Source organism: Schistocerca serialis, chromosome 8 (assembly GCF_023864345.2).
Source record: "Schistocerca serialis cubense isolate TAMUIC-IGC-003099 chromosome 8, iqSchSeri2.2, whole genome shotgun sequence".
Taxonomy (NCBI): Eukaryota; Metazoa; Arthropoda; class Insecta; order Orthoptera; family Acrididae; genus Schistocerca; species Schistocerca serialis.
This window is the reverse complement of record NC_064645.1, coordinates 630,588,823-630,613,584: the sequence shown is the minus strand read 5'-3', so window position 1 is coordinate 630,613,584 and position 24,762 is coordinate 630,588,823. Positions and strand designations below refer to the sequence as shown.

General features: G+C 39.6%; 1 protein-coding gene across 6 annotated transcripts in view; it reads right to left on the bottom strand.

The window, feature by feature from the left end:
• Nucleotides 1-24,762, bottom strand: part of LOC126417188 (ral GTPase-activating protein subunit beta) — a 395,509-nt gene that overhangs the window by 117,483 nt on the left and 253,264 nt on the right. For all 6 annotated transcript variants that reach the window (XM_050085090.1, XM_050085092.1, XM_050085093.1 and 3 more), the window contains one exon: nucleotides 12,134-12,241. In XM_050085090.1, coding sequence (XP_049941047.1) covers nucleotides 12,134-12,241 — 108 coding nt within the window. The remainder of the gene's footprint in view (nucleotides 1-12,133; nucleotides 12,242-24,762) is intronic.

Here is a 24,762-nt window from a genome sequence, read left to right as displayed (position 1 = left end):
TGGTTCCTGTTGATTCTCTCTATAGGTGGGATTATAATAGGCATGGCCTTCACCTCAACGGGAAAGGGAATGGTAAACTGGCTGGGAAAATAGCAGGAAAGTTAAAGGGGGCAGGGGGGGGGGGGGGGGGAGTACTGCCATGAGTGATAAAATACCAGTGGTTATAGTTTTCAGAAAAGATCCTTTTTTAGGGTACGCGGGACAGAAGTTTTAAGAGAGATTAGGATTGAGACAAACCTTGAGTTTGAGGAAGGAAAAAAAAACATAATTCTAAGTTATTACATCAGCATCAGCTGTTGGTTAAGAATTTTCAAGAATCGGTAGAAATTTCAACTCCACCCAATTTTAACTCAGTCATTGTGAAATATCAGCTATCTTTATTGCATCAAAATATTCGAGAACAGAGAAAAATAATGAATTAATTATCTGCATAGATGAATTAGAATCCTCAAACCCAGCTGACATAATCTGCTTCTCTGAACATCAAGTGACCACTGGTATAGAACTTTTAACTGTTACAGGATTTAGGGTAGCATTTCACTTTAGTAGAGCAGAAATGGAGAAAGGAGGAGCTGCCACATTCATCGAGAACTGTCATAAATTTAAAAGCATAGACATTCATAAATTTTGCCTAGAACGGCACATGGAAGCATGTGCAACATAAGTAGAATTTCATAAAAAACCCTTCATAATATTAAGTGTATATCGAGCAGCTGCAGGTAACTTTAATCTGTTCATAAACCACCTTGAAGCTGTACTGGCCCATTTAACTACCAAAAACAAAGAAATAGTGGTTGCTGGTGATTTCAATGTAGATTTCCTTAAAGACCATCCCAATAAGAACTTATTTGAGTTAGTAACACTATCATTCAACTTTATTCCCACAGTAAAATTTCAAACTAGGGTAACCAATTGCTCACAAACAGCCATTGATAATATATTTATAGAAAGTCCAATGAAAAAATTTATATTACAAAACCAATAGTCAATGGCCTCTCAGACCATGACAGGCAGTTCCTTGTGTTAAATGTTAATACTGAACAGGATATAAAATCTGTTAAATCTGAACTCAAGAAGGTAATCAATAAGCCAAAAATTGATTATTTTATGATATGTCTGCTTTTGTCTGTATATGTGCGGATGGATATGTGTGTGTGTGCGAGTGTATACCTGTCCCTTTTTTCCCCTAAGGTAAGTCTTTCCAATCCCGGGATTGGAATGACTCCTTATCCTCTCCCTTAAAACCCACATCTTTTCGTCTTTCCCTCTCCTTCCCTCTTTCCTGATGAAGCAACCGTTTGTTGCGAAAGCTTGAATTTTGTGTGTATGTTTGTGTTTGTTTGTGTGTCTATCGACTTGCCAGCACTTTCGTTTTGTAAGTTATATAATCTAACTTCTGTACCATTTCAGTGCAGTAATGTGTTCATTGTAAATAAGTATTGTAGTAGTTCTACTATATGTTTATTACCTTAAAAATAAAAGAACATTTTTTAAAATTTTAAATTCAGTGCATTAATGCGATCTTAGTAAATCAGTGTTGTAAAATGATCCTTTTATATAGTGTTCATTTAAAAAAAGAGGAGAAGAAGAAGGAGAAGAAGGAGGAGGAGGGGGGAGAGAGAAAGAAAGAGAGAGAGAGAGAGAGAGAGAGAGAGAGAGAGAGAGAGAGAGAGACGGACGACCATTCCACTTGGGACCTGTGTTGTACATATTTATCATGTTTTTTTTTTTTTTTTTTTTTTTTTTTTTTTTTTTTTTTTTTTTTTTTTTTTTTTTACATCCAGGAAGACCTCTTCACTACAGATAAATTGGAATGAAAGTACATCTATTTGAATGGGAAATGCAGCAGCATCTGTCAATTAAATCCACCAATATCAACAGGGATGCTACAGTGGTAGCAATGAAGCAGCATGGCTCATTATATCATTTCCAATCAAAGAATGACATCCAACAGTTGTTTATTTGGCAATACACCCTGAAAGTGGACAGTGCATGTACTCCACAAGAGAAAATGTATGCACAATATCATTGTTACTACCTCCAACAATGTTAACTGAATTTTTCTCATATCTGCTATGGCTCTGCTTTCCTATGAATTGCTAACATACTACACATGGAATGCATCAGTGAACAAGTTTCAGTGTCGCAAACAAAGTAAAGCAGTTGCAGAACATCTCAGTTTACATTCAATCGTCATGTTAGGGCATCTGTACAGCATTTACACACACACAATGTAAAATATTTTTACATGTAACTACTGTTGACCTATGTAGGTAAACTGATGTCCCTCCAAGAACTGAACACAGTAGACTGTCACGTATGTGCCACTTGTCTGAAGCTTGGCCAAGAATTAAATCTGCTTGAAAATGAGGTACACTGGGACACTTCACTCACTGATGCATCAAATACTGATTACCAAAAGCAAACACACGTTACTTGCAATGATATTGAAAACATGCTTTCCACCCAGTCCAAAAGATCTTTGGGAATAGTACAAAGACTGCACGAATGAAGACATCCTACATTTCCAGAATGAGATTTTCACTCTGCAGCGGAGTGTGCGCTCGCAGGAGAGCTTCTGTAAAGTTTGGAAGGTAGGAGACGAGATACTGGCAGAAGTAAAGCTGTGTGTACCGGGCGTGAGTCGTGCTTCGGTAGCTCAGATGGTAGAGCACTTGCCCGCGAAAGGCAAAGGTCCCGAGTTCGAGTCTCGGTCGGGCACACAGTTTTAATCTGCCAGGAAGTTTCACATCCTACATTGTTTGCATGCTATGGATCAAAATCTGTACATTCAGTTAACACAAAATGTTTACAATGAGGTGCTGGTCATTTCAAAAAACAGTTTTGGATACTGGGAATGGGAAAATGGCAATCAATAAACTCACACAATGTTCACATTTCCAACCAACTTTTGTAAAATCACAGGAACACAGACAAAATGATGCATACAGTTTTCCAAAGTATCACACAGGATTACAAACCTCATCAGTGGCTCAGTGCACACATTAGCAGCCATAAACATTGTTGTCAATGTCATCAAATTCAGCATTCAAAACAAAATATCAGGTGATGTGTCACTGTACCAGTCGATTGATACCATAATGAATCAACAGGAAGCTGTCAATTACTCAACTGAATTCTTGAATTCACATGATTTGTCAATGAATGACCACAATCTGACTAGGCAAGAGCACAGTTGATTAGCCAGTGGCAGAACATGCTTCTGAGCACAACAAGCTCAAAGTCAATAGCTGCCTCACAGCCCATGCCATATGTATCCTCACCCCCAACACCCGCTTCTCTGAATGACATGGACAGGAATTGTCCTCAACACACGCTTCAATCACACGATCTTCTTGATCTCAATCTCCGGTAGTCTCTACACCACACTCACCTCCACATCTGTCCCCGTAACCAACCCAACTTCACTCATTCTATGCCCACATCCTCCTCTCTATACTCTCTCTCTTTCCTCTGACTTGTCTTCCCTTCACAATCTACTCCTCCACATCATTTGCAACTATCCCTGCTACTCCACACTGAGCTCATTCGTGTAACATACCTATTTCGTGCACCTGTGATCTCTTCGTTCCAGCCACCATCAACCCTTCTCCAACCCTCCGTACCACTCGATGCCCCTCCTCTCTCCCCATCCATTCCCCCAACACAACAGTTCACCCCAGTCAGTGTAGTTATCTGTAATTGTGCAGTGTGTGTGTGTGTGTGTGTGTGTGTGTGTGTGTGTGTGTGTGTGTGCGCAAGAGCTATAGCTCTGAAGGACGGTTCCTCTTTTGACTATACCGTATTTACTCGAATCTAAGCCGCACTTTTTTTCCGGTTTTTGTAATCCAAAAAACCGCCTGCAGCTTAGAATCGATTGCAAAGTAAGCGGAAATTCTGTAAAATGTTGGTAGGTGCCACCACAATTAACTTCTGCCCTCAAATATATGTAGCACTACAGAGGCATGCTTTGCAGGTACAAAGATAAACACTGGCGCCAAAACAATTAAGATTGGAGGCGAGATTTTTTCTCCGCCCCGAGTTTCGACCACTGCATTTTCATACATTATCCAACGAAGTAAATACAAATTCCGTATTGTTCATCTTTGAATGTAGCAGCCTTTCAATATGCTACGAAAATCCGACTGGCAAGACTCTTTGGGATGTTTGTCAATATGGCCAACTCTACATTCTGAATTTTTTTCCTACTTGTGACAAGAGATGGTTGCTAATAGGAACTTTTATGAATTGTGAATCACATGCAGTATTCTCTTCACCATAATAATACGAATATAAACATTTTGCCATGTATTCTTTCGTGTTTGCTGCTATCTCAATTAAATTCTGCCTGCCTAATAAACTACGAAACTAGAATGAGGCAACAGCAAACGCGGAAGAATATACATATGGCATGTTTATATTCGTATTATTCTTACGCCCAATAGTGATACAGTCAGAAATGAAGCACGACAACTGACTAGATTTTTAAATCTAAGATGACTCTAATTTCTGTCCAGAATGTAATGTACTAAAGAGGTGCCTGCAAAGATTTTCAAACAAAGAAAAATTTTCGCTAAACTCTCCTTCACAACATCTCTATCACATGCAGTCTGTCATTTGGATTTGGTTCTTGTTGATTATTATCAAAGAAAGCAGCAGTGTGAGTAACAACAAATAGCAGTCTCTTTCCATTGTTTCGTTAATGAGACGATTCCTCTCTCTCTCTCTCTCTCTCTCTCTCTCTCTCTCTCTCTCTCTCTCTCTCTCTCTCTCTTTTTTTTTTTTTTTTTTTAAATTGGAAGCGGCGGTAGCGCGCACAAAAGCAAGACATGCCGCCAGCGGCGACAGGTCATAAACACTCATTATCAAAATGCGACAAACAATGCAAGACACAGTACAATAATGCATTTTCAACTTACAGTGACATAAACACCTATAACAAAGAGAACGGCACTTTCAGATCAAAGAAAAATAAGCAATAAATTCAAACCAGATGAAGCACGTGAAAAAGGAAGCGTACCCATATAAATACGGACGGAGCGCCTGACGCATAGCAATGGCTACCAGGTAAAGCTTAACTGCTAAGCTTACAACTCGAACCAAACTGCTGTAGCTGTGTCGTCATTCATTCGATCTAAATTGTGTCTCATATTACAATGGACCAACTTTGTTTCGATTAGGAGGTGTGGCCTAAAACTTTTCTCTCCCCTTGAATTTCGAGTCTCAAATTTCAGGTGCGGCTTAGATTCGGGAAATTTTTCTTCCTTGATTTCGAGTCTCTTTTTTCAGGTGCGGCTTAGATTCGAGTGCGGCTTAGCTTTGAGTAAATACGGTATAACTATATATCTACAGTACTGTCACACTCAGACTAAACACGGCACTGTGTGTTAATACACTCCCTGAATTTTCATAGTGTACAAATGTCACACTGAAGATGCACGCACACACATACATAAACATCGAATATACTGATATAGTAGAAAAGACCTGGGAGAATTACCCTCATATGAATAGTGTGATTGGGTTTTGTTGTGGAATCCAGAAATTTTAAAAAAAAGTTAAAGAACTTCTCCCCAACTTACGAGGGACCCTACCAATTTACATGACTGATGTCCCCCTTTGCCTGTCAATGCAGAAATTCATCTGGCAGACTGCTATGTAATTGTTATTTCAATAGACTGAAACCCTACCACAGGTAAGTCACACCATCCCAGCCAACCATGGCCACAGAGCTACCAAGGAACAGGGTGCTCTTGCCACGCAAATGCGCAAAAGAAAGAACTTCCTACTGCTTCCGTGGATGACGTACACTTTGCATTCCAAGAACTTCGAAGCACATTGGTTGTGGAATTAGTTGCATTCTTTTGTCCCCTCTGTCAGTCATTTCTCTCTGTCAACTATTTCTTCATGAACTTCAACTGGCAAGAGGTGTGTGGCATCCAGGGAATATTCCAGCTAGATACAACAGCCCTTTCCTTTTGTTTACTTGCTGTGGTACCTTCTATCATTATGTTATCTTCCCTGGTGTTGCATCGTCAGAGAGCCCACATTAGGATATGTAACTTCCACAATCTCCTTTAACTGCTTCCATTGTGGGTGATTTATGTGATTTGGTGACTGGCCTTCTACATTCCTATGAAGCGTTTAGTAACTTTGCTGCACTGTGCTGCCGATTCTTGCTTCTCACCTTTCTTTCCTCAGGAATGGGCAAATGCCACACCATCAAGTGTCTTGTTTTGCTCTGTTATGCTGCACTGTTCGCCTGCGATGTATTGACTGCCTGTATTTATGTTTTTGTTCGTGTTGCTATGTTATTTGACTATATTTACAGAGGTGGTGAGAATGGAGATGATGTCTTTCAATGAGCTGCTAATTACTTGTTACCATGGAGTTTAACAAGTAACAGATGCTGAAGGACATTTCTATTACAATTTCGAGAGTTTCTGTGTAACAGAGTATTTATACTACATCGTGCTCTTTGATATAGAGGTAATTCCAAGGAGACTAAATAAACATTCCAGGTGTTACATTTCATTTGTGATGGATTCTGCTGTCTTACACCCGATGCAGTGCATTGTCTGCACGATCAAGTGTATGATGAGATGGGGCATTTACTGTTCAATTATTCACATTTGCTGGGTTCTAATGTTATCTATTAGCAGCCAGGAACCTAACAGTTAAAAATAAATACAATCAAGGCAGTGTCCTAATTTCCATGTTAGGTTCTGTGTGAAGTTTTCCCTTCTGCATACACTGGATCACATAAGCATAACCTGTACTACAGAACACAGTACGGAGCCACCATGATTCAGGAACTTGTCGTACTGCATGACAGACTGAAGTCAATAGCAGTGGATGACACCCTGTAGCAAGTTATCATGTCACTTTACTGCAGGAAGTGTGGTTTGCCTTGGCACTAAATGCCAAAAAATGTTACCACCATACCAGTGCTGTTATTAAGAGAACACATGTAGATATATGCTTTGCAAACACTTCCCACCTTGCATGTAAATGTACCTAGTAGGATTGTACATAGTTCATTGTCATCCCGTATACAAGTTGTTTCATTTTTCTTGCACCATATTCACGACTAGTAATCTTACTGCATGTTCAGCTCCGCTATACTGCTTTCCTTTCTTTTCTTTTCTCTTCTCCTACCTCCACCTTCAATTTACATAATATGTACCGTTAATTGTTACTCTGATCCGTTATGATCACACTTTTGTTCCTCAAACTTATCGTGTTACTCTGACCAGAAGCAGTTTACTGTTTAATAGCAACCTGTGACACCATCACATTAACTTCTAAGCTGTCATCATTCCTGGAATATGATTTTAATGTATGACTAAACACATTTCTGTTATGTTTACTGGAGCTACTCGTGGAGATACACTCTCATGGCAACTGGTTGCTGCCACTCAACCTCATGACGACCATCAGCTATGATGAGCTGATAAATTCGCTGCTCATGAGAAGGGCAGATCAGTATGGATCATGGTATTGTGCATATCAATAACTGGAAACATCAAAGGTATATGTTGACCGTAGTGCTACCCAGTTCCCTCTCCGCTCCTCTAGCTCTGGTTCTGCTTGGAGTAGACTGTATGGATCCTATATTGTAAATGCTACTACTATAAAGGCTGCAACCATAAAAGCTACTGTAAGCAACTTCATAGACCACTTAAGGAAGTTCTATCTAAGGCTCATCCACCAGGCAACTACAACTAAAGGAACTAAGACATGGAACGTCCCTTACGTTTCTACATTTAGTTGTAAGTTTTACTTATGTAAACCAAGGCTACAGTTAGGGGCAGATAACACACATGTTCCCAATGATGCTGAGTCTGTGAGTGCATCCTCTAAAGACATTAAAACTGTATATCCTGTGTAGTGACACATGTGCTGTATCATTTAAAGAGATACAGGGGCAAGTGGGTGTGTTGGGATTTAACCGAATTCACTACTACTGGGACCACATCACTATAATGTGCCTGCAACTAGAATACAAAGTAATGCGTCATAATCTAAAAGTGAAATAAAATTACTTTTCCAGATTTTGTCAGTGCATTCTTCAGCATATTAACAACAACTTCGTGAAATCTCACAATGATCAGATGAATAAGTTTTGTGTATATTGTTTTAAGGAAAAAAAAATAAGTTGCACTAAATAATGCAGCTAGAAAGCTAAAAGTTATTCAGACTGTGCAAATGTATGTCACAATCAAAATTTACAACTCTCAACTTGATCAGTTCAATATTTTGGTCATGATTGGAGTTTTTATGAAAAGTTTAAGTTGCTAAATATTGGACTCAGAAAGATGAACATTAGTATGTAGACTCAATTTGATATAAAAACTTTAACTAATGTGACTCCATCAAGCTACCTCTATTAGTTTTCAAGCAATTTACTAAAAATTAAATTTGGAATGAAAATGTCCCTATTTATAATAGATTAAGTATCGTTTGTAATTGTCACAGAAAGTTCTAATTACAGCACTTTATTACACTAGTTAAATAATACAGCCGTACCAAGTTTCAAGAATTTAGTGTAAATAACAATCAATACAAGGACTGTCAAAGAGGTAGTTCAGAGATCATGTTCTACTGTCTGTTCCATTCTAAAAACTCTATCCGGCAATGTTTAAATGCAGTCGAGCTAAAACTTTTTCAGTAACTAATGCAACTTAACTTTAATTATGTAAAAATTATGAAGATTGTAAATTCAACAATGTAAGAAAAGATAGATTGCTACCTACTACAAAGAAGAAACGCCAAGTTTCAGACAGGCACGCACACACACACACACACACACACACACACACACACACACCAACCAAGTACACCTCATGCATGCACGACTGCCAACTCGAGCATCTCAATCTAAAATGCTGGAGTTGGTGGACGTGTGCATGTGAGGTGTGCTTACTTGTGTGTGTAAATGGAGTGTCTCTCTCTTTTACTGATGAAGACTGTGGCCAAAAGCTTTCTGTAACTGTCTTTTAATCATGCCTGTTTGCAACTTGACGTGTCTTTGTTACAGTAAGTAGCATTCCTTCTTGTCCTACATTGCTGATATTCCTACCTGGAGTTTCCGTTGTTTGAAGATGGTAAATTGTTACACAACAGAGATATTAATAATTACATATCCAAGAAGGGGCCATTTAGATGCTGTCACTTCTACCTTGAGCGGTTGATAGCAGATGTTCTGTTTGTCAGTCTGCTGCACCCACATTTAAATATGGCCAGAGAGGCAGTAAAGATGACATGTCAAATTGAGATATCAATTTGTCCGTGTTAGGCAAACGCAGGCATTCACTCTGCTTCAGATGAAGTCAGAGCAAGCAACCTACCAAATGCATTTTCGATAAAAATAGGAAGTAAATTCATGAACTCTGTACACTGTCCTTGATTGCCTAAATTTCATGGAAGTAACTGTTTGTGAAAAATTGTTTTCAGGCTATTGTAAATGGTGAAGTTTTATACTCTTAATCCATCCACTGCCCCATACCTGGTGCACCTGTGCATGCGAATTAAAGTGATGTCCTCTTTGTGGAGCTACTGACACCTATTCTAGAAATACTGTGCACAGGACATAAGACGTAATTTCCAGCTTACTGCTCTTGTACTTCGAGTAATTTGGTATTTGCCATAAATGACTAGAATGGAATGTGTATCCTAGAAGACACCAATAGTAGCTGTTGATTATTTCAATTGGTAACTAAAATTTAAGAAAACACAAAAGATAACATTTGATGTGCCTACTCCGCAAACTTCTTTAAAATCTGGTATCAGCATTCAGCATGTTTATAATTGTTTCTTTCTCTCAGCCTCCATTAGTTATTACATCCAGAATTGTGAAGATTCTTAGGTGAATGGAAGACCATTATAGCATACACCACAAAACAATGGTCCACGTGGATACCAAACAGTGCACAGGCAGTAATCAGGAAATGAAATAGAGCCTTCAGCCATATTACATCATTTCATTGTAAAAGTGTCCTACTATCAGATAAAATTGTACTAGTTATAAGCTTCACCTTCTTACTTTTGGAGTACTTGTCAAAATTTAATTACTTGGCAAGTTGTTTTTCTAAATCAAACCCCTTTTTACTGTTTAACCACCCCTCCCCCACCCTCATCCCACCCCATCCCACTCCCTTTGATCTTCACTAATGCACACCAAACAGAGTGTTGTGATCCCTGTGCTGTCTGGCTCACGAGGTGAGAGCAGTTAGGCAAGTGCCATCTACTATCAGCAGCTATGCATCCGCCTTGTCACTGCACATGACCACTTCCCTCCTCCACCATGACCGACTTGCTCCTAGACTGTAGCTAACCTCAACTCTTTGCTGTCACTGTTGGTCAACCAGAACACCTATGCAAGACTAGATCATCAAGTAAAACCCCTCTGCAAAATCTGATGCCCCTGTAAAGGCACTGAATGAATAAGAAAATTGTAAAACTGCATCTCGCATCACAACTGATCCTTGTGTAACAACAACCACCCCCTTAGTGTGTAAGGCACTCTGACAGCACTGCTTATCCAAAGGGGCCATCAGTAATTCATTATTTTTTAGAGTTTATGCTTTACTCCTGTGGAAGAAGGAAGAACTGCGCAGGGGCTATCTATTTGGGGGGAGTAGGGATGAATTACTTAAGTTTTTTATTCAGGGATTTATTTTTACACTTTGAGTTTGTTTCTGTGAAGACCATTCACAGCTTATCTAACATCCTGGGATGTACTGCTGGGCTAAGCATGTTTCATGGTGAGATATGCTGTCTTGACAGAGTGTTGGTCACAATCCTCAACCAACAGAAGTACAGGAAAGAATCACGTGCAGTCTCAGATGCGGGTACCTGAGGGCTGAGGCAGAGGTATTTCACTCTTTTGGCTGCTGGCTTCCAATTGCTAATATGTCCCTCTTTTGCTCTCCTTTGTTCAATCTGGAACTTTGGCAATACAAATGCATGACGGATTCCATAGATGTGCCACCCACATCCCTTTAAGATGATATAAACGTTAACGAGTCTTTCTACCAGATCTCTGTGGTTCTTATTTAGTAACACAACTATCCCAGATGTCCACGTAAAGACCTATCCTTCCCCCATCCTGCACACACAATCTCTATTTGGCTTTTGGACATCTTTTTCATTTCAATGGCCTGTACAGTTTATGGTTCTTACTACTTTGCAATCTTTTAATCAAGTTCTTAAATTATTATAAGTTAAGGTATCATAGTGGCTTCCACAAATCAGCTGCAGATGCCTACTATTAATTTATATAGTATTGAAAGATAGATTAAAAAATTTACAGAATTTTCAGAAAGTTTAAAACTTAGCTATCTAGGCACAACTCATAATCAATTTTCACAGCTTCAAAAGCATTGTCTATGAAATATAAGTTCCTGGGTTCAAGTCTTAGCCTAGCACAAAGTTTTCCCAATATGCCAGGAAATTTCAAAACTTGAATGCAGTTTCCCAAATCCATCTGGGCAAACACTAAACTGATTCATTGTATCTATCTTAGAAACAGAGTGTAATAATAGTTAAATATCTAGACACACAAAACAATGTTTCCATGATTCAAAGAAAAGTAGTTCCAAAGACTTTTTTTCTCATATAGTGGTGGTGGTGGTGGTGGTGGTGGTGGTTAGTGTTTAACGTCCCGTCGACAACGAGGTCATTAGAGACGGAGCGCAAGCTAGGGTTAGGGAAGGATTGGGAAGGAAATCGGCCGTGCCCTTTCAAAGGAACCATCCCGGCATTTGCCTGAAACGATTTAGGGAAATCACGGAAAACCTAAATCACGATGGCTGGAGACGGGATTGAACCGTCGTCCTCCCGAATGCGAGTCCAGTGTGCTAACCACTGCGCCACCTCGCTCGGTCTAATATAGTGACTGACAATTGTAGTAAAGGGAAAGGCAATCATCTGCAAAATTAAAGTCAAATAATTGCCAAATAATGGATGGGGGATTGTTCATCATCAGTGGACTTCGCCAACACAAGAAAAATGCTGAAGAAAAAGAGGAACAGGACTGCAAACTATTTTAGAAACTACTGAAAATAGCAACCACTAATAATAATATGTACTAACCACTCTATTATACATATCCCAAAATTGTTAACTGTACCTGTTCAAGAATTATGGTAAGTAGAGCTTCAGCTGCATCTCTCACTCTCATGGAAGCAGGTTTTAGCTCCTTTTCATCTTTCATTTTGACTGGTTCACCTGGTTTACCCTAGAGAAACATAAAGAATGATATCACTTTAGGTGACCAACATTTAAAAGAGCTACAGCACCTAATAAAGCATTCAGAGTGAGAAACCAATATTTTAACATTTTAAGGGAAGAAAAATGAACAAAATTAGAGGATGTGAAAACAAAACGGTAAAACATGTGAGTGTGTAGTCTACTTGTGCTCTGAAGGAACAGAGAGGAGTACTAAAAGCCATGTTTGACACAGAACTGTTTTTCAGTTTTCCACTGTATCTTTTCTAAAAACTATAACAGTTTTTCCCCTAAATATAGTGCAAATATTCTATATTACATAATCTTTTATCTTTTTTCTCTGACCTTTAGTCCACAACATATGAATCATTACTGCAAAGACACATTTTATCACATATTTACACAGCAGGAAACTAACTTTACAAGCCCTTTTTATTTACGTAATTGTTTGAGTGGCATGCACACATACGCAGGCGCGCGCGCGCACACACACACACACACACACACACACACACACACACACACACACACATACACACCACACAGTTTCCTGCAAAATATGGTTAATATAAAATTCTGGTTATTAGTTAATTCATGTGCTGATTCTGCAAACTTAAAAGCAACAGTTAGCTGGAAATCTGCTACCACAGCATTGATAAATTCCTTTGAAGTCAATCTACTAATTCATAGCTGTACCTAGAAGTTTTTAAACATGCTCTGTAGGCAGTCCACAATGTGTCCAAGCTAAGATAATGATTTCTGCAATTGTCTGTGGTTCAAATTTTGTACACTGGAGGACATAATTCTACATTTGGATGCCCCGCCCACTGCAACTATTTTTAATCCTTTTTTCGTCTTTTATTTGTAAAACATGCAATTTGGAATTTTCAGATGTGCCAAGACATAAATCTTCTTAAACTCAAAGAATACTTATAATGTAACAAGTTATACAGTCATAAAATCTTGACATACCTATGTTTCTCATTATATCATTGGGCACATAACATTCAAATCCAGCTGGCCTTCACTTTTATCATTTGAATGTTGTTTTTCTACAGCATAACATCAGTTTTATACTCTATTTGCAATTTCATTATACATATGCAAGCTGTGTTTTCTCATCTCCTATTATATAAAATGTTTATATATCTACCATATTTATGGTAGTTTTTAGAACCACTTAAAATGACCTAATATAAAGACCGGAACACGTAATGGACTCAATAAAATTCTCAGCAGCAACTAGAGTGGTTTTTCATTAATTGTTCTGGTTATTTCAGCATTGAACACTGCTCCTTTGTTTTCACGAATCTCACATGTAAAACCACTAATCAACTGCTGCAAAACATAATTCTTGATAAAGGTTTACTTCCATTATGTCATATCTCACGAACGCTACTATTGTTACATTCTTTCGCATGATCAAAAGGAAGTAAATATGATTTGTATGATGTGCTCTTGCTCAAAATATCAGACTCTGTATTGATTTATTTGGTTTTATTTCTGAAAGTATTTCTAATTTACAGTTATACATTGCCAAAAGTGGCTATACTATCATGAAACACAAGGCTCAGCAGTGTATACAGTAAAAATAGGCACTGCCTTTCTGTAGAGTAAATTACTGCTATGTTACTTTCCTTCTGTAAATCCCTGGAATTAAAATAAAGTCTTTCAGCTCATGTTAATATGAAAAGCTGACAATTTTTACAGAATAATCATATATATGGGCACAGAATCAAAGGTATTATCATCAAATAGAACACACCACATAAAAGTATGAGGTACAGATGGTGTTTTATTGCCAGCTTCACATACTGGTGTTCCTTTTCTTTAACAATGCTGCCATGTATCATAGGGTGCTGGCCCACTCTCAATCTAATGAGAATCATTTTATTTGGAACGACTTGTACCACGATTGCATGACAGGCTGTCTCTCTGCTAGTTGCTTGTAACTCAAGTTCTAATATTTTAGTGAAGTGACTTGCTACAGCTGTCAGAACTTAAAGAACTGAATTTTACTACCAGCTGTATGAATTATTCTTTACTCAAGATCATTCTTTTACTCACTGACTCATATTTTTTTCTGTTCATCATAAAGATAATAATATGCACAGAACTATCCACGTGGGCAACTTTGCTAAATTTATAATACCACTGCCCCTAATTCCCGCATACCCTGGTAGTCAACAGAACTGCCCTTCCTATTCTTGGATCTTGAGGTTCAGAATGGTGTCACGGATATTTTTAATCACTGTCTTTGTTAAGTTCAGTTCCTGATTGAGTGGGCAAGTGCATATCACAGAGAGAGATTTACCAGATGATAAATTAATCACCAGGGTGACTTCTAATCTGGTCAAGCGCCCTATAGATGGCTTAAAGATTCACTTCATATACCCTATTTAAACCATGGAATTTCAAAATCACAGTTGGAAAAATAATGGTGGAACCCAAGCTATCTGCCTCATTGATCCCAATATCAACACTCTTGGCGATCCATTACAGAATCCTCTTAAAAGGATGTCTCCATTTTTCCCGGTCTTCTGCATCTCGGATTAGCTGACCTCATGTTTGCTTTGTATTTTCCTTTATTTGGTCCATCCATCAACTCAGTGGTCTTCCCTGCAGTCCATTCCCTTCAACTTTGTCTTGAATGTTTCCAAGTTATCTTCATGTTGTCGAACACTGTGACCAAAGAACTAAAGGATTTTCTGGAAACAAATACTAGAGAACCTCTTTTCCACTCTGAGTTCTTGAAGGACTGATTTGTTGGTTTATTTGTCCATCCATGATATTCTCAGCAACTGCATGTATGTTCACATCTCAAAAGCATTAATTCTCTTATGGTTCCCTTCATTTTTTGAACACATTCAGCACCATAAAGGAAAACTGGAAACACCAAAGATTTCAGCACTATCAATTTAGTAAGTCTGGTTAGAGCTCAGTCTTTCCAAATCACTGTCAGCTTCAATGCAGCATCCCTACCCAGGGCAGTTCTATACCATACTTCTTGTGAAGAGCCACCATCTTCCTGAACCACTGAGCTCAGGGAGCCAAAGTGATCACAACTTCTTCTTATTCTGACAGTACATCAGGAGCTGGCAGTGATTCATCTCTCTCAATTATCATGATCTTGGTTGTTTCCTTATTCACTGACAACCCAAGTTTTCCATTTTCTCTCTTAACTCTGTTCAATAATTCTTTCAATTCCACTTGTGATACTGTGCACAACATGGTGTCACCACTGAATATTAAATTACTGATTCTTTGTCTTCCAATCTGGATCCCACCTGTCCAGGTATGATGACTTTTTCTTATAACATATTTTTCTCCATAGGTGTTACATAGAACTAGTGACAGAAGCCACCCCTGTCTAATCCCTTTACATGATTCTAAAGATTAGAGGTTACTGATAAGAACATAGTTTTAGTACATAAAATAGTAGAAACATTCTGTTCATTTAAAACAAAGTTAAAAATGCATTTTAAAATATTCTTATATTTTGTCACTTCTAAAACTGATTTGAGCCTGTTACTTAGTGAAGATGATGACCTACTCCAGTCCTAGATAAAAATCTTGACCTTTATCATTCCAAAGTCAACAGGACATTCTTGCACTCTGACCAGGAACAGTTTTGATGCATGTTGCCAGCGTCTAAATAGTTGTGTGTAAACTTCAGCAGTGACTTTACTGTATGTTAACAACTAAGCAGCAAAAAGAGCCACAGTGGATGCCTTATCTACAACTGCATCTACATCTATACTCCGCAAATTATCGCGAGGTGCATGACAGGGGGTACGTCCCATTGTACCAGTTATTAGGGTTTCTTCCTGTTCCATTCACATATGGAGCATGGGAAGAATGATTATTTGAATGCTTCTGTGCGTGCAGTAATTATTCTAATCTGATCCACATGATCGCTGTGTGAGCAATACACATAGGGAGTTTTAGTATATCCCTGGAGTAATCATTTAAAGCCGCTTCTTGAAACTTTGTTAATAAACTTTGTTGGGACAGTTTATGTCTGTCTTCAACCATCTGACATTTCAGTTCCTTCAGTATCTCTACGATACTCTCCCATGGGTTAAAAAAACCTGTAACCATTCATGCTGTCCTTCTCTGTATATGTTCAATATCCCCTGTTAGTCCTATCTGGTACAGGTCCCACACAGTTGGGCAATATTATACGATAGGTTGCACGAGTGATTTGTAAACAAGCTCTTCTGTAGACTGACTGACTGCACTTGCTCCATATTCTACCAATAAACCAAAGTCTACCATCTGCTTTAACCATGACTGAACCTATGAGATAATTCCATTTAGTATCCCTACAAAGTGTTATACCCAGGTATTTGTATGAGTTAGCCAACTCCAACAATGACTCACTGATATTATAGGCATAGGATACTACTTTTTTTTTTTCCATTCTATGAAGTGCAAAATTTTACATTTCCAAACATTTAGAGGAAGATGCCACTCTCTGCACTATGGTCATTTTTATAATACAACAGAATATAATCACGAAGTACCAATATCAAATGCCTATTAGGCCTACTACAAGAAAAAAGTTTAATTTTAGGAAATAGTTTCACATCTCATTCGTACACTCTAGCTTCTGAAGCATGAGATCGAAAAGTAGTAGTACAAATTTTTTACATAAATTTGGAATCGTCATATTCTTCCATAATTTGTGTGATGTCCCTGTTTCTTCTACATCTACATCTACATCCATACTCCGCAAGCCACCTGACGGTGTGTGGCGGAGGGTACCTTGAGTACCTCTATCGGTTCTCCCTTCTATTCCAGTCTCGTATTGTTCGTGGAAAGAAGGATTGTCGGTATGCTTCTGTGTGGGCTCTAATCTCTCTGATTTTATCCTCATGGTCTCTTTGCGAGATATACGTAGGAGGGAGCAATATACTGCTTGACTCTTCGGCGAAGGTATGTTCTTGAATCTTTAACAAAAGCCCATACCGAGCTACTGAGCGTCTCTCCTGCAGAGTCTTCCACTGGAGTTTATCTATCATCTCCGTAACGCTTTCGCGATTACTAAATGATTCTGTAACGAAGCGCGCTCCTCTTCGTTGGATCTTCTCTCTCTCTTCCATCAACCCTATCTGGTACGGATCCCACACTGCTGAGCAGTATTCAAGCAGTGGGCGAACAAGCGTACTGTAACCTACTTCCTTTGTTTTTGGATTGCATTTCCTTAGGATTCTTCCAATGAATCTCAGCCTGGCATTTGCTTTACCGACGATCAACTTTATATGATCATTCCATTTTAAATCACTCCTAATGCCTACTCCCAGATAATTTATGGAATTAACTGCTTCAGTTGCTGACCTGCTATATTGTAACTAAACGATATGGGATCTTTCTTTCTATGTATTCGCAGCACATTGCACTTCTCTACATTGAGATTTAATTGCCATTCCCTGTACCATGTGTCAATTCGTTGCAGATCCTCCTGCATTTCAGTACAATTTTCCATTGTTACAACGTCTCGATATACTACAGCATCATCCGCAAAAAGCCTCAGTGAACTTCCGATGTTATCCACAAGGTCATTTATGTATATTGTGAATAGCAACGCTCCTACGACACTCCCATGCGGCACACCTTAAATCTCTCTTACTTCGGAAGACTTCAATCCATTGAGAATAACATGCTGCGTTCTGTTATCTAGGAACTCTTCAATCCAATAACACAATTGGTCTGATAGTCCATATGCTCTTACTTTGTTCATTAAACGACTGTGGGGAACTGTATCAAACGCCTTGCGGAAGTCAAGAAACACGGCATCTACCTGGGAACCCGCGTCTATGGCCTTCTGAGTCTCGTGGACGAATAGTGTGAGCTGGGTTTCACACGACTGTCTTTTTCGAAACCAATGCTGATTCCTGCAGAGTAGATTTCTAGTCTCCAGAAAAGTCATTATACTCGAACATAATACGTGTTCCAAAATTCTACAACTGATCGACGTTAGAGATATAGGCCTATAGTTCTGCACATCTGTTTGATGTCCTTTCTTGAAAACGTGGATGACCTGTGCCCTTTTCCAATCCTTTGGAACGCTACGCTCTTCTAGAGATCTACGGTACACCGCTGCAAGAAGGGGGGCAAGTTCCTTCGCGTACTCTGTGTAAAATCAAACTGGTATCCCATCAGGTCCAGCGGCCTTTCCTCTTTTTAGCGATTTTAATGGTTTTTCTATCCCTCGGTCGTCTATTTCGATATCTATGATTTTGTCATCTGTGCGACAATCTAGAGAAGGAACTACAGTGCAGTCTTCCTTTGTGAAACAGCTTTGGAAAAAGACATTTAGTATTTCGGCATTTAGTCTGTCATCCTCTGTTTCAGTACCATTTTGGTCACAGAGTGTCTGGACCTTTTGTTTTGATCCATCTACTGCTTTGACATAAGACCAAAATTTCTTAGGATTTTCTGCCAAGTCAGTACACAGAACTTTACTTTCGAATTCATTGAACGCCTCTCGCATAGCCCTCCTCACACTACATTTCGCTTCGCGTAATTTTTGTTTGTGTGCAAGGCTTTGGCTATGTTTATGTTTGCTGTTAAGTTCCCTTTGCTTCCACAGCAGTTTTCTAACTCGGTTGTTGTACCACGGTGACTCTTTTCCATCTCTTACGATCTTGCTTGGCACATACTCATCTAACGCATATTGTACGATGGTTTTGAACTTTGTCCACTGATCCTCAACACTATCTGTACTTGAGACAAAACTTTTGTGTTGGGCCGTCAGGTACTCTGTAATCTGCTTTTTGTCACTTTTGCTAAACAGAAAAATCTTCCTACCTTTGTTAATATTCCTATTTACGGCTGAAATCATCGATGCAGTAACCGCTTTATGATCGCTGATTCCCTGTTCTGCGTTAACCGTTTCAAATAGTTCAGGTCTGTTTGTCACCACAACGTCTAATATGTTATCGCCATGAGTCGGTTCTCTGCTTAACTGCTCAAGGTAGTTTTCAGATAAAGCACTTTAAAAAATTTCACTGGATTCTTTGTCCCTGCCACCCGTTATGAACGTTTGAGTCTCCCAGTCTATATCAGGCAAATTAAAATCTTCACCCAGAACTATAACAAGGTGGGGAAATCTACTCAAAATATTTTCCAAATTATCCTTCAGGTGCTCAGCCACAACAGCTGCTGAGCCAGGGGGCCTATAGAGACATCCAATTACCATGTCTGAGCCTGCTTTAACCATGACCTTCACCCGAATTATTTCACATTTCGAATCTCCGTCAATTTCCTTCGATACTATTGCACTTCTTATCACTATAAACACGCCTGTCCCTTCACTGTCCAGCCTATCTCTGCGGTATACATTCCAATCTGAGTTTAGGATTTCATTACTGGTTACGTCTGGTTTCAGCCAACTTTCTGTCCCTAGTACTATATGGGCATTGTGGCCGTTTATTAATGAGAGCAGTTCTGGGACCTTTTTATAAACGCTCCTGCAGTTTACTATTAGCACATTAATATTGTTATTCCCTGTAGCATTTTGCCTACTCCTACCTTGCCGCGTCTCAGGAGGCGTCTTGTCGGGCCTAGGGAGGGAATTCTCTAACCCAAAAAACCCCCATGTGCACTCCACACGTACTCCGCTACCCTTGTAGCCGCTTCCGGCGTGTAGTGCACGCCTGACCTATTCAGGGGGACCCTACATTTCTCCACCCGATAGCAGAGGTCGAGAAATTTGCACCCCAGATCTCCGCAGAATCGTCTGAGCCTCTGGTTTAAGCCTTCCACTCGGCTCCAAACCAGAGGACTGCAATCGGTTCTGGGAACGATACTACAAATAGTTAGCTCTGATTCCACCCCGCGAGCAAGGCTTTCTGCTTTCACCAATTCCGCCAACCACCTATACGAACTGAGGATGACCTCTGAACCCAGACAGCAGGAGTCATTGGTGCCGACATGAGCAACAATTTGCAGTCAGGTGCACCCAGTGCTCTGTATCGCCGCCGGCAGGGCCTCTTCCACATCTCGGATGAGACCCCCCGGCAAGCAGACAGAGTGAACACTGGCCTTCTTCCCCGACCTTTCCGCTATTTCCCTAAGGGGCTCCATCACCCACCTAACATTGGAGCTCCCAATAACTAATAAACCCCTCCCCCCGTGTGCCTGCTCGGACCTTGATGAAGGAGCGGCCACATATCCACTCACAGGCAGAGCGGGCGATGTTCCTTGTTCTAACAAACAATCTTGTCATTACTAATTCCGTAACTATTCCTGCTAGGGTTAAAACTTAACCTCTGGTTAACTTGACTAACCATGCCACAATCACTGGTTTAGTTATCCCGCGTTTATTCTCTGGTTAGGCGTTATTAAGTGTTCATACAAAGTGTTTTCCATGCTACTCCCAGAATAGAACTTTAGCGGCTGCTAGATGGGGACTGTACAACTGGCCCTTAACAGTGTAGCATTCTGACAAAAAATTTTCTGCCAAAATTTCATTTTCTTGGCTACACCGAGAAGATAATACATAATCTTTGTTACCTGTTATTCAACAAGGATGCGATTCAAAATCATATGAATAATCAATAGACCGACGCACGCTGGATGCTAGACACTTTGTGAAACAGGGTCTTTCCTCCCCCCCTCCCCTCCCCTAACAGAAATTGCCGCCCGGGGCAGATATCCCGGTTTGCCCCCCGACCCCTATATCCAGGCCTGTTGCACATGCATGAATCTGACAACTTAGGCACGCCAGTAAAATTTTTTCCAGGTAGCATCTGGCTGCTTGCCGCTATTGCTTATACAGCTAACTGCCACACTTCTGTAGCTAGAAGTGGGAGAAGGTACTACTCATACACAACTCAACTGCACAAGCACTCGTTCGCAATTACTCAAAATCTAATATAAACAGTTGTGACATCACGCTCATCGGAAGCAGTTTGTTGGTAAGAAGCATTGCATACTCTTCCTAAAGCCATTGACACATTTTGCTGTTGGCAGATGGTTGTGTGAACACTTTGTTTTGTTGCTGTATACGGCGCATTTCTTTGACAACTTAGTTTTTTTTGTTTTTCCATGTTTTATTGCTGCAGTATTATTCTGCAGTAGTGAGATACAGCAATATCCTTTGTTGGAGTATTGGTTCTTACCAGTCAATGTTACAAAAAATCAACTGAAAACTAAAACATTGAAAAATTCCCGGAATTCTAAAAAATTTCCGCATTTTTCCTGGATGAAAAAATTCCCGGGCTTTTTCCTGGATCTCTCAGTGGTCCCGGGTCGTATACACTCTGACAAAGGTACCTCTGGTACATGCATCACAGGTGTACAGCTTTTGGGAGCTCTTCCATTGGGAGCTCTTCCAACACACCAATTTGTATCAGCTGTCAATCGTTTGATAGCAGACAGGGCAATTTCCAGCTGCTTACGAAAGTCAACCAACTCACTCCTGATTGAGAACAGCATTCACGGAGGGGGGGGGCTGCATTTTGGCTGGTGCAATGCATTACAAAGCAGTGAACAAATTAAACCTGCTGATTCTCTTTTAATCTGTAGAGCTAGGAAGTTGCTAATTCACTATACGAATTGAAGCAGAGACACAAAACGAGATTTCTATTAAGGCAACACAGAAACCTGTGGTAAAAATTACTAGTTTTCTAAAATGTTTTGTTGTTAATTATAGTTGTCAGCAAACAATCAAGTTAATTTACAATAAATGCAGATAATATATATGGCTACTCATCTTAAGGGATAACTATAGACAGGGTGTTCCATTTATCTTGACCAAACTGTTTGTCCAGATGTACATTACAAAATGTTTCAAGCAAATATTTCTTTAGCCATCAGGGGGACATCAATCAGCATGCTTGTCTTTGTTGTAGCTTTGTTTTTTACAAAGATATGAAGAGTGGTATGACTATTTTAAATGGCACCCGGTATTTTTTATTCAGTAATTCATTTCCTCTCCTAAAGACCTATTCAAAAATGTATCACAGTGTACCATTCACTGAAACACAACGTTCGTTGTTAATTACATAACACAACACTGACGTTGACGCTCCCAGCACATAGTGCAGGTACTCGGGGTAATGGAACACATCCATGTGCTGACATTAACAGAGGACAAATGTAAACATAAGTAGACTGCACACCCGTCATTCTGTCAACCATTGTCAGTTGAAGAGTTGTGTGAGTAGAATGTACACCAATGAAGAGGAGGGAGGAATGCTACTCATCTATGGGGAGTGTAAGTTAGCAGAACAGTAACTGCAATACAGTTTTCTTATGTACGGGTACATTTAGTACAGTACTTTAGTCCTTTTAAATACTGTTGTGTAGAGTAGGCACACAGTAAAGACTGTCCTTCCTACAAACTGAGTTGACATAACATTTCTTTTATTGTTGTTGAAGGTACGTGAAATGCTACGCAGGCAGCAGAACTGTACAGAGAGCGATATCCTGACAAGAACCCACCTTCCCGACTGATGTTTTCTCATCTTCTTGTAACGCTTCAGGAAACGGGAAGTTTCAACCTACGACAATACAATCATTGTAGCACTCGCACAGACAGACAAAGCTACCAAAGTTACTGTTCTCGCTTCCGTTGCTCTGAATCCACATGTGAGCATACGACAGCTTGAACACAAGATTGGCATTCCTAAAAACAATGTACATCATATTTTTACAAGTCACTGGTTCCATCCTTACCATGTACACCAACATCAAGAGTTACATGGGAATGATTTACAGGATCGTGTACAGTTCTGTCAGTGGGCACATCAGAAAATCCTCGCCTACCCGAACTACTTCTCCAATGTTCTATTTAGCTATGAATGTTCCGTCTTAAACAAAGGACAGGTAAATACAAGGAACATGCATTATTGGTCCAGCGACAACTCACTATGGCTTAGACAGGTGGAACATCAGTGTCAATGGAGAGTTAACCTCTGGTGTGGGATGCTTGGTACTACAATTACTGGCCCTTATTTCATCAATGGTAGTCTAAACGGCACAGCGTATGCCAACTTCCTCAGACGAATTCTTCCGCCTCTTCTGGATGAAGTGCCACTAAGAACTAGAATGCTTATGTGGTATCAACACGGTGGATGTTCAGCACATAATGCCTTGCATGCACATCGTGTTCTGAACCGAAGGCATCCTGCCAGATGGATCGGTTGAGGAGGAACAGTTACTTGGCCTGCTAGGTCTCCTGATTTAAATCCTCTGGACTTTTTTCGTTGGGTATGCATTGAAGCGTGGAGGGTAAAAATCGTAGAGGGAGACCCAAGAGATGAATACACTAAACAGATTCAGAAGGATGTAGGTTGCAGTAGGTACTGGGATATGATGAAGCTTGCACAGCATAGAGTAGCATGGAGAGCTGCATCAAACCAGCCTCTGGACTAAAGACCACAACAACATAATAACAACATGCATTGAAGACATTATCTATCACGATATTCCAACAACTCCAGAGAACATGCACAAATGTGTTATGCTTGCTTGTAATTCTCTTCAGCAGGCAACACTGGAAGCAGTATATAATTATTTCATTCAACGAGTGCACCAGTGTATTGGTCACCACTTTGAGCACCTTTGAATGTTCTGCTCCTGAGCAATGTTACACAAGAGCCAAAGTAAATTTTTTGTTATGTTTTTACTTGGCTTTCATTTGTTTTCTGACAACTCCAGCAAGTGGGCGAGTTTGTGATCCTGGGTTCAAAGTCAATGTTGTGTTACGTAATTAATAATGTTGTGTATCAGTGAATGGTACACTTGTTATACATTTTTGAATAGGTCTTTAGGAGAGGAAATGAATTACTGAATATAAAATATAGGGTGTCATTTAAAAAATCATACCGTTATTGATATCTTTGTAAAAAAAAAAACAAAGCTACAACGAAGGCAATCATGATGATTAATGTACCCCTGACAGTTACAAAACATTTCCTTGAAACATTTTGTTATTTGCATCTGGACAAACAGTTATTTAGGGTGATCAAGATAAATGGGACACCCTGTATAACAAAAAATGTGTTGTGTCTACAGAGCCCGCATACTTGGTTCGCTTGACAAACAATCAAAAAACTCATATTAACGAGTTTTATTACAAGAAGACAATTACAATACTTAACTTAGCTATATATGTCACAAGCAAAGGGCGACATACAAAATAATCAGTCTTCTTCAGAATAGACAAATAAAAGTCTGAACTACATAGAGATCCCTAACGAAGTGGTTAACGTTGATGGTGCTATCAAAGTGGGCCGTCACCATCTGGCATGGGCCTTATGTCCTCTTCAAGTAGGAGCTGCTGCTGTCGCATTGTCATCCTGGAGGGATGGTCAGTCAGTGTGCGATTGGCTGACCTCTTCTCACAGCCATCTCTTCTCTATCATTCTTGACTGACGTGCCAGTGCATGACTTTACGCCGTAACAAAATGTTAGTTAGAAAATCTGCTACAGTAACTAGATCACAAACACTGATTTGCTACAAATTGCTCATACATTAGACAAAGGACAATGGTAGCTTCCAAAAATTCTCAAAAACCC